The sequence below is a fragment of the Gossypium hirsutum genome, chromosome A01 (genome assembly GCF_007990345.1).
Source record: "Gossypium hirsutum isolate 1008001.06 chromosome A01, Gossypium_hirsutum_v2.1, whole genome shotgun sequence".
NCBI classification, from domain to species: domain Eukaryota; kingdom Viridiplantae; phylum Streptophyta; class Magnoliopsida; order Malvales; family Malvaceae; genus Gossypium; species Gossypium hirsutum.
In genome coordinates, this window is record NC_053424.1 from 2,011,546 (window position 1) to 2,022,115 (window position 10,570).

The following is a 10,570-nucleotide window of genomic DNA, read 5'->3' on the forward strand; positions in this document are numbered from 1 at the left end:
AATGCCTAGGAAAATTAAAAAGCCCCCGTCCCCCTCACGTCGCAATCATTACCTATATTATTCCTTTGACCTCTCCATCAATGGTGTCCCAATATTTTTAAAATCCAATTAATGATCAAATTATATTTTAAAATAAATGAATTATTAAAATATTTAATCGTAATTGATTTTCGATCCAACTGCGATTGTTTCTAAACTAATTGAGAAGTTTATAGAAATTTTTCGAAAAAGAAAAAAAGAAGAAGAACAATCATGATAAAGTAAAGGGAAATTTTTTTTGATTAAGTGAGAAGAAAAAAAATAAATTTTAAAAAAAATTGAAAAATTCAAATCTGGGTTCATTCATGGTGATGATCAAAACGAAGAAGTTGACCATTACATTTAGGGCAACCTTCAGTTTTCTTAGCCACCATGAAATACATATAACAGCTCTTACAACCGGCCACGACCAAAATGTCGTCGTTTTCTTCCTCGATTCCATGGCTGTGGTGGTCGTTTTTGTAATCTCTTGAAGAAGAAAAAGAAGAAGACGGAGATGATTCCTCACTGTCATACCAGTTATTATCATCGTCGTCGCCGCCGGCGTCATCGTCATTTTCTAAGTAAGAATCTCCGCCGTACTCGGCTGCCGTTTTTGGATCCTCTCCTGTCTGTCCTATGAAAAACTTTCCCAATTTACAATCAACTCGTTTTTGATCCAAAAGTGAATTAGGTTTACAGTCCAATAAATCTTAACAGTTAGAAGCAATAAATACGTGAAGAATTCAAAAAACCAATTAAAGAACACACACACATATATATATACATATATAAGGAAAGAAACCAAGATCCGCCATGGGGTTTTCGCATTAAATGCATCTCAAATAACGTTGTAATTATTTCAAAACAAAAGAGAGTGAATTAAATTAACCTCTAGAACAAGGCATTGTTCCCTATAATGAGGAATAGAGAGATGGGGGTTGAGGTCCAAGGTAGTGCCGGAAACGGTGCCGTTTTGAAGCACGTCGTCGTTATCTTTTGGTGCCGTTGGCCTCCTTATTTTTCCTTCTTCTTCTAAATAGCCGACGCCGGTGGTTGTTGTTTCATGATTCAAGGAACAATTCCGTAAAGCTGCCGTGATCGCCGCCGTGGGTGGCGCTGTCATTATACCGTACTAGTATTCCGTGATAGTGAAGAAAACGACGGAAGATTTGTGGGTAAACAAAAGGAAAAGAAGAGAGAGTATGGTGCGTTGATTGAAACCGTTTCATTTGTGGATTGCATTTAAATAACCCTTCCCATTAATTCTAATTCTAATTTAATTTCATCATCTTAAATTCGGATTAATCCGGAGTTGTTGTAATCAGATTGGATTGGTATCAAAAAAAAAATTAAAAGAAGATTGAATCATTAAAAAAATAGGTTGAATAAGTAAAAAATTGATTAAAAATTATTTTAAATCTAATTTTTATAATTTATAGAATGAATGTTTAGATTTTAATTTTGAATCAAGAATTATTGGTTTAACCAGTTCGATCATCGGATTGATTCTTAAAACATTAGATTAATTTAAAACCAAACTTGACCCAACCTGATCTGATTATATAAGGTTATCGGCTCAAATTTACTTGATTCAAGTACGAAAATGACTCGATTAAAAAAACGTCACGAACAAAAATTAACCCAAAGCTAAAGTGTGCTCAAGAAATATCTCGAAGTGACCTAAACTCGAGATGAATTGACTTGAAAAATTTTATTGACAAACTCGAATAACTTGAACTTATAAATTCGAAGAAAACTCACACATAATATTTATGCATAATGAAATTTTTACCCGAGACGTTATTTTGTATTATTTTGTCAATAATTATTAGTGTTTCTGTTAAATAATTACTTAAATAACTCTTTTTTTCATTATTTTTATTCTTCCACTAGTATAAATAATTTTTGTATATCATATCATATTAATTATATTTTATTTATATTATATAAAATACAATTAAAATTAAAATAATGGATTTATTTATTTGATGTATTAAAAAAAGTCAAACAGTTTTAAAAGCCTCTAAAAGTCAAATGGGCATTGTACATGATCTTTATTTTTAAGTTCAATAATTGAATGGCAATGCTCATGCAACTCCACATCACATTTTCATTATTAAATGGTATTTTAAATATATTTATTTTTTTATCTTTATTAGGGATGATAATGGAGCGAGTCAACGGTGGATGTCACTAAATTCACCATTAAACTTTAATTAGCACGCTCTAACCCACCACCCGCCTCACTCCATCATGAATGTATAATATTGAAAATCGCTCTCACCTTCGTGAATGTTAGATGCATTCATTCCCACCTCACCCAGCTCCGCTTCAATTTAATTTTTGGCTACCTATTTTTAATATTTTTAATATTTTTAAAGTCAAGTAAATATTTAAACATAAAGTATATGAATTTTTTATATTATGTTATTAAATTTTTATCCTTTTACTTGTTTATATATAGAAAGATAAAATGATAATTTTATATAATGAAGCGGGTTGGGGTGGGGCAAGCAATTACCGCAACCACTCCATACCCACTATCTAAAATAAAAAAATCCACCTCGCCCCACTCTACATCATTGCTTTACTCATTCAAATAGCCTATGTTATCGTTTAAAAAAAATAAAATATTTAAAATATAATTTTATATTAATATTTATATAATTAATTTTTAAAATTATTTAATTTAAATTTAGATCACATCAATAAAAAATTCTTCACCCGAAGTTAATCTAAAATAAGGGTTTTAATGAGCTAGACCTAATGCATGGTATTAACTCAACTCAAAATATAAGCCTCAAATTTATAAATAATTAATTCAAGTCCGTTTAAATCCGTCCATATTTTTTTCTAAAGAGTACAATTATTTTTATTTGAACCCAACATTTGACTAATTGATCAAAAGTGTTCACTAATTGATCAATTTGTAAGTTGTGATTGCGTGGATCCGGCTTTGTTGAGTGTGTGTAAGTTTGGGATTGTTATATTATACAAATATATATAGTTAATATCCATTAAATATATATTTTTCATTTATTAGAATTTTGAACACTAAAAACTTAATATTTTCTTTAGGTTAAAATATGCTATAGTAGTCTCTGTAACTTTATAGAATTTGAGATTTAATCCCTGTACTTTAAAAGTTAAAAATTCAATCCTTTTACTTTTTAAAATTCAAAGTCCTAGTTTAATCATTATTGTTGTTAGTAGTTTCTATTAAAATTTTTCGACTTAACATGTTTATTTTTCATTAATCATAACTTACGTCACATGCATGCAACATAATCAACATACTAAAATGAAATATTTTTTATGGAAAATACTTACAATTTTAATAATTTGATTAAAATTTTTAATAAAAGAAAGAGTAAGAAAATTTAATTTTTTTGCATGGACTTACGACATATTCTAACCTTTTGTTTCATACTTACATTACAATATGATATATTTAAATTTTCATATAATACATATTACATAATATATATAATAAATAAAAACTATATATTATAAATTAGAAAAGAGGTTGAGGTTGGACTTTTCATATTTTAAACAAATTTATTTTCTTTGGTCGAGTTTATTTTTCAAATTTAGTATTTTTATCTAAACTCTCTCAAAATTTAAGTAAACTTTCGAGTTTGGGTGAATATTCCAACTTCTGAACTAATCTAATCCAAAACGCAAGGTTTTTAAAATTAGATCGGTCACCAGACCGATCCAACTATTGATTCACCAGTCTAATCGATTCGATAAAAATTCATTAAAAATATTTTTAAAAAAAACAGTTTCATCTTATTTTTATGGCTGAACTTTTTGTTCAAGTCTAATTTTTGAATTTAATATTTTTGTCTAAACTTTCGAGTTTGGGTGAATGCAACTCTTAAACTAAAATAGTCCAAAATGCAAAATTTTCAAAATTGGACTGGCGATCAAACCAGTCAAACCATTAGTTCACCAATTTGATTGATTCAATTAAAAATTCATAAAGAAATTTAAGAAGAAAAACATTTCATCTTATTTTTAGTCCAATTCAAGTTTAATTGATTCGAAACTATTCACTGGTCAATTGGCGCAGTCTATTATTTAAGATCAATACCTTAATTGGTTTCATAATAACTAATTTAAAAGCCATGCTAAAATGAATAAATGAATCGAATCGGACGAACTAATCAAACCATACGGAAGTGCCGATCGTCCATTGCTCCGTGCACAATGCTCAAACTTCCCTCTTTCTAGAAAACGAAGGAATCGGATTTCCGTTAATTAAATCCATCTGAAAATGGAACTTTGAGGTAAAGAAAAAAAAATTCCCCAAAATCCCAAGTAATTGAATTCCCCGTGACTTAGCCCCCACAAAATCAAATACCCTCTACATTTACTCCTTTTCCTTCTTCTTTTTTTTTTCAATACAAATTCCCTGATTTTCTCTCGTATTCTTTGGGGGAAGAAACCAAAATTTTCAATCAAAATCCCACCGGAAAAAGTGAAAAATAAAAATGATCAAGAAACACGATGAGCCGGTGGTTGGAGTTCCATACTTTGTTGGGGTGAATCCGTACCAAGCGAGCGTCATATATGGTGATCCAAAGGGTATTCCGATTCACCAAACAATGTATCGAGACACCCCAGCTCCTTTTAATTGTCCTTATTGTGGTAATTCTGGACTCACCATCGTCAGGTAAATCTACATATCCTTTTTGTTTATGAGTTATGACCCAAAGGGAGAATCCCGAATTCGATTTTATGTACTTTTTGGGTTTTTTTTAAAGATTTAATTTAATTGCATTGTGTGTTGTTTACTTGCTTGGGTGTTTGTTTTTGCATTGCGTATGAGATTGAGATGTTAGTGATTTTGTTTAGAATATTCCTTTACATGGATTGGGTCAGGTAGTTTGGTTCGAAGTTATTTTCTTCCAATAAGCTAATTCGGAAAATTTTAAGGAATAACAATTATGAAAATAAGGGCTTCCGTTCGTAAAATTTGTGAAAAATGTCTCCTAATCCATAGGAGTGGACGAATTATCGTAATTTGTTTTAACCCGAGACATAAACAAAGACAAGTCTGCTCAACATTAAGGCCCATTTTTATATGTCTGAAAAAAATGAGTTTGAGCAAAACATTAAAGCCCATTTTTAAGTAAGGTTTTTTCGGCCTTCGCACGGTCTAAATTAACAAAAAGACAAAAAAAAATGCTATTTTATTATTGTTTTGCTGCTATTTTGTTACCATTTCACTATTATGTTATTATTATTTCGTTGATATTGATGGGATATTATATAACTTTTGTTATTATTTTAGAAGTATTTGTTATATTAGTGTTTAATGGAGGTCCTTAAGGTTTTGTTTAATAGGATAAAAAGGAAATTGAAAAGATGAAAAATTGAATGGATAGAAAATTAAAATGATAGAAAACATTATTTTTCTTTCCGTATGTGTGATTGGTAGAAACAATGAAAAAACAAAAAAAAAAACAAGTTAAATTTTATTTCTATCCATTACTTGATAGAGTTAAAAAAAATTGAAAAATACATAATTTTAAACTAACATTGGCAATTTTCTCATCTTCTATCCTCTCATCTTTTCAATTTGGAAAATTTGGTTTTTATACATTCGAATGAAAAATGGTTGTCTATTTTATTTTTTTCTTCTCTCACTTTTGTTTCAAAAATTTTTTTTTTTCCACTTTTTAATTCTCTTCTCTCATCCTTTCTCTTTTTCACTCAACCAGTTACACCCTGAGTGTTGAATTATATTTTGCTCTATCTGTTCAAAAAATAAATAAATTTATCTTTGTACCTTAGATTAAATAGCATACTAGTTCTTTTGTTTAAAATTTCATCCATTTTTATTGTTAAAAGTTAGTCCTATACGTCAATTTAAAGTACAAGTAGCTTGGTTGTTTTTAATAGTAGAAATGGATGGAATTTTTAATTAAAATGACTTGTTTGCTCTTTAATCTAACGTAGAGGGATTAATTTGCTAAAAATTTTAGTATAGGGCTGTTTAAAAGATTATATTGACTGTTATCCATCATCAAATCTTTAAATTTCAATGTGTTATTTCAGGTCTAAACCTAGCTTGGCAGCATATGTTGCTTGCATGACGCCCTTCATGCTTGGAATATGCTTTCTTTGCCCATCAATGGACTGCCTGTGGCATAAGTATCATTATTGCCCGGCGTGCACCGAAAAGGTGAGCCTTTCGATTTCTTTGGTACATGTGGAAGTAAATTCAGGGCTCCTTGTATGAGATGAAAGAAGCTCTCACCCATGTTAGAGAACAAGAACCTAAGTTCATAATCTTCTCGAATTGTACTGGAGGTATTTAAATTAGGTAAAAGTGCCATAAATTTTTTTATATTAAGAGTCGAATTATATTTTACTCTCTCTACTTAAATTCGGTAAATTAGTCCTAATACATTAGATCAATGAGCAAAGTGGTCCTTCTGTTAAAAATTTATTCATTTTTACTGTTAAAAATTGATCTTGTATGTCAGAATGAGCCACATGTTTGGTTATCTTATCAGCAATGTCAGTTTTTAACAGTAAAAATTGGATAAATTTTTTAATAGAAATGACTAGTTTGCTCTTTCATCTAATGTACAGGGACTAATTTGCATATTTTTTAAATAAAGGAGGTAAAATATAATCTGACTCTTAATATATGGGTCTCCATGGTACTTTTACCCTTCAAATTATGGTTTAGATTCTAAATTGGTTTCCTAACTTCAAAACATTTTTTAAATTGAATCCTCAAAAATATATGCAAAATGTCATTTCGTCAATCTAACTGTTAGTTTAGGCATTAAATGGTAGTTTAATTTGGATTTAATGTGAGCATGAAAATACGTGTTTACTTATCGTAGGTGCAATTTAGATCAGTTATGTTGAAAAGAAAATGAAATAGCACTCTTAAAATTAAATGACATTGTCTTTTTTCTCTAACACATCATATCCAAGATATACATGTAGTACGTACGTGTGTTTAAATTTGATCAACGTGTTTTAATTTTTAAATATACTTCACATTAGATCCTTGTTGATATTTAATATCCAAGCTGATGGCTAGGCTAATAAAATGACTTGATTGGTAGATATTAATATTTTAACGACTCAAATAAAATGTTTTGAAGATTGAAGGTTAATTTAGCATCCAAACCAAAGGCGAATTCAAGGGGACTGATAGGGGCCTCCGCCTCCTAAAATAAAAAATTGTTGTTTTAGCTCTTTAGAAAATTTTAAAATTTTAATTTAGTAAAGGTAAAATTGCACTTTGGCACCCCTTAAAATTATGAAAATTTAATTTAATCATTTAAAAATTATAAAGATATAGACTATTAAAAATTAAAATTTCATTTCGACCCCCTAAAAAATTTTCTGGCTTCACCCTTGATCTGAACTATAATTTTGGGACGTTCGAGACAATTAACCTTGGATGGCTTTATCTTACTCATTCGGTGTTTGCCCGTAGTGTAACCTCCTTGGAGGCTGAGGAGCAAATTTTTGAAAAATTTTCGAAGCCTTTTAAAATTTTTTAAAATTTTAATTATCTCCCTTAAAGTTTTTAAAAGTTTTAATTATACCCCAAAAATTTTTAAAAATTTTGATCAGAATTTCTTAAAAATTTTAAGTAGGGTTCCCCAAAACTTAATGTCACGTTAGGCCATAAAGTTTGCTTTCATTTCTATGCAAATTTTTTGTTTGATGGTTCTTCTTGCAGGTTGCTGATTTTGAGAAAACAGATCCATGTGCAGTGGTGGATATGCCACAATGGGTGCAAGAGAGTTTTGCTTTGCCTGCGTGATAAGTCCCTACTAGAACCATTTTGATAAAACTGTTTTAATCAATTTGTATTCTGCTTTTTCTGGCATTTGCCTAAAACAATTCTTTTTGTCCATACAAGGATGTTCTTTTACATATGTAGTTTCTTGGTAAATAGACTAAAAAGCTCTTCCCCATATGTTGTCATACCACTAGTTAGATATATTATTGCACTCATTTGGAGCCCTATTGTGAATATTAACATAATTAGCCTATATGACCATAAGATAATGCTTCTCAACCTTTTTAAATTTTTCTTACTCCGTCGAATGGCCGATCTTATATACTAGCCTTTTGCCGAAAACAGGTGGTTATGTTCATTGTATATGCTTTTGTTTCATTTATTCTTCTGTATAATATATATATATATGTAGATAGGTATATAGATAGATAGACTGATAGATAGATGGTAAAAATATCATGGAGGCCTTTGTACTAGAAGTTAAATTACACTTTGCTCCCTCTATTCAAAAAATGGGCTACTTAGTCCTGGTATGTTAGTTAGAAGAGCAAATTGGTCCTTTCTGTTAAAACTTTCATCTACGTGTACCTCATGTTGACATACTGAAACTAGTTTTTAACAGTAGAAATGGATGTAATTTTTAATAAAATGATGGTTTTCTCTTTGATCTAATGTATAGTGACTAATTTACCCATTTTTTGAGTAGAGGGTATAAAATGCAATCTAACTCCTAGGGTACTCCATGGTACTTTTACCATAGATAGATTGATTTTACCTATACCGTCTCTCTTTTGGTAGCCTATCTGGGGAAAGATTGGCAAGATTTGAGAAGAGAATAGGAGAAAGTCTCCATTTGGTCTGATTGGGGACAAAGAGAAAGTCCGGCGAGCGATAAAAGCCGGTTTTGTAGCCAAGAAGACCCCCAGTGGTGCATTCCAACACCCTTTTTTCCATTTCTCATCAACTTTTGCACCACCAACTTGATCCAACAAAGTGACCCATCTCACCTTTTGGTGGTGTTGCCAATTTCATTTCTGTTTCTAAAATTCCATGCCTAGACTAGGCCACCGGCATGTCATCCTTGGCTACAAAAACACCACTCTTAAGTCTTAATGTAGGGCCTCTCTTCCCCTTCGGTTTAATTTGTAACACTTCTTTTTCACCGTCTAAGACCCTTCCGACAGGCCTCAGCTATGTCAGAATCGAGTTGAGTCGGGCCCTAAACTAGGGGAAAGCTCTCCCAACTCCTTTCTTTGATGGAAATGCCTCACTTGCATGAGCCTCTACTTATAGCCAATTATGAGCCTAAAGTGCTTTATTATTATTTGATTGTGAATGTAAAGAAAAATGCTGAAGTCACCAATTGAATAAGTTAGGTTGGTTTTAAATTGGGCAAATTCGAATCAAGTAAATCATGGTTCTAAAATTTTTGGATAATTTCGGGTTTGGATTACTTTTGATTTTAGTTATTTCAAGTTTAGGTTACTTAATTTTAGGTCATGCAAATTTAAGGTTTGAATTTTTTAAAATCATGTCAATGCTAGATTCAAATTAATTTAGACTCTAATTAATAGATTTTTACGGTAAAATTAAATTGACTTGAGATTAAATTCTAACCGTTTGAATCAAATTTCCGAATTAAAGTTAAAATCGATATATTTAATAGGTGTTTTCACTTTTTACTTTTAACCCAACAAAATCTATAAAGCAAAATATTCCATTTCATCCCTAGTTGGTTTCACATTCCACTTTTTACATCATGTTATTCCAAAAACCCATCATCATGCCAAAGGCCACATCCCCGTCCACAACTCAATCATGTATACAAGTCATTTGGATCTCATTATTTTGTCTGAGGTGATGTAAAGCAGCCGACTTGGGATTCTCGATTCTTCTTTCTCTACAATGTCAACTCTAGTAGAAGAGCCACTTGTCACTTTACACGTGTAATTTAAAGATTGTGTTATTCAATAATTAATACCGTTGAACTTCGTTTATTAAACATGAGTTCATTTCAACTTCATTATTTTTTTATTATATGGCTATTAAATTTTTTTATTTAAAATGTCGCTTAATAGAAAAAATTTTAATTTAAAAATAATTTAAAAATTTTTAAAAATAAAGATAGAAAAATTATATTCTAAATATACGAAGAATATAAGAGTTAGGAGTTTTTTTTTTTTTGGTTCATTTGATCTCATTAGACTTAATGGGGAAGGAGAGGTGGATGTGTCAAGGCACAAATCTTGATTTCATTTTTAGGCCCATTTTATGAATTTCAAATGATTCCTTAAGGGTGGATTTGTCCTTTCATATCAAAATAGCACGATTTAGGCTTATTAATTTTTATCCAAACTTAAAATGTTAATTTTATTGATCTTGATATAAACTTGATCAGATTGATATGACCGTTGAGATTAACAACCCGAAAATTTTATGTTGGGGATAATATAAGCTTTGAGGATGACTAAAAAAATTTGCTTAAAAAACTTAAATTGAACTATTTGAATTTTTTTATTTGATTGAAGGTTAAAAAGGATTAAGTTAAATTTTAAATTTTTGGAAGGGGCTAAAAATGAAAACTTCTCGTTACCCAAGGGGGCAATCCCTTGCCTGCCCCAATTTTGCCTTTGGTAATAGTAAAACTTGAAATAATCCAAATTCAAAACGACAAAATCGAAAACAACCTAAATCTAAATATAAATTCTTCTTGAATTCAATCTGACCCGCTTAATTGATAGGTCTATTGATCCCTTAGCTTTGACA

At 30.3% G+C, this 10,570-nt stretch overlaps 2 protein-coding genes across 2 annotated transcripts; one reads left to right on the top strand and one right to left on the bottom strand.

The window, feature by feature from the left end:
• Positions 1-256: 256 nt before the first annotated feature.
• Positions 257-1,310, bottom strand: LOC107938461 (uncharacterized). Its single transcript, XM_016871630.2, has 2 exons — positions 911-1,310; positions 257-650 (listed from the first exon to the last, which is right to left on the bottom strand). Exons 1-2 carry the CDS (start codon positions 1,142-1,144, stop codon positions 339-341), a joined length of 546 nt encoding a protein of 181 aa, XP_016727119.2. The 5' UTR covers positions 1,145-1,310; the 3' UTR covers positions 257-338.
• A 2,883-nt stretch (positions 1,311-4,193) lies between these two features.
• LOC107938465 (GSH-induced LITAF domain protein) lies at positions 4,194-7,979 on the top strand. Its single transcript, XM_016871635.2, has 3 exons — positions 4,194-4,699; positions 6,088-6,214; positions 7,742-7,979. Exons 1-3 carry the CDS (start codon positions 4,518-4,520, stop codon positions 7,823-7,825), a joined length of 393 nt encoding a protein of 130 aa, XP_016727124.1. The 5' UTR covers positions 4,194-4,517; the 3' UTR covers positions 7,826-7,979.
• Positions 7,980-10,570: the final 2,591 nt, after the last annotated feature.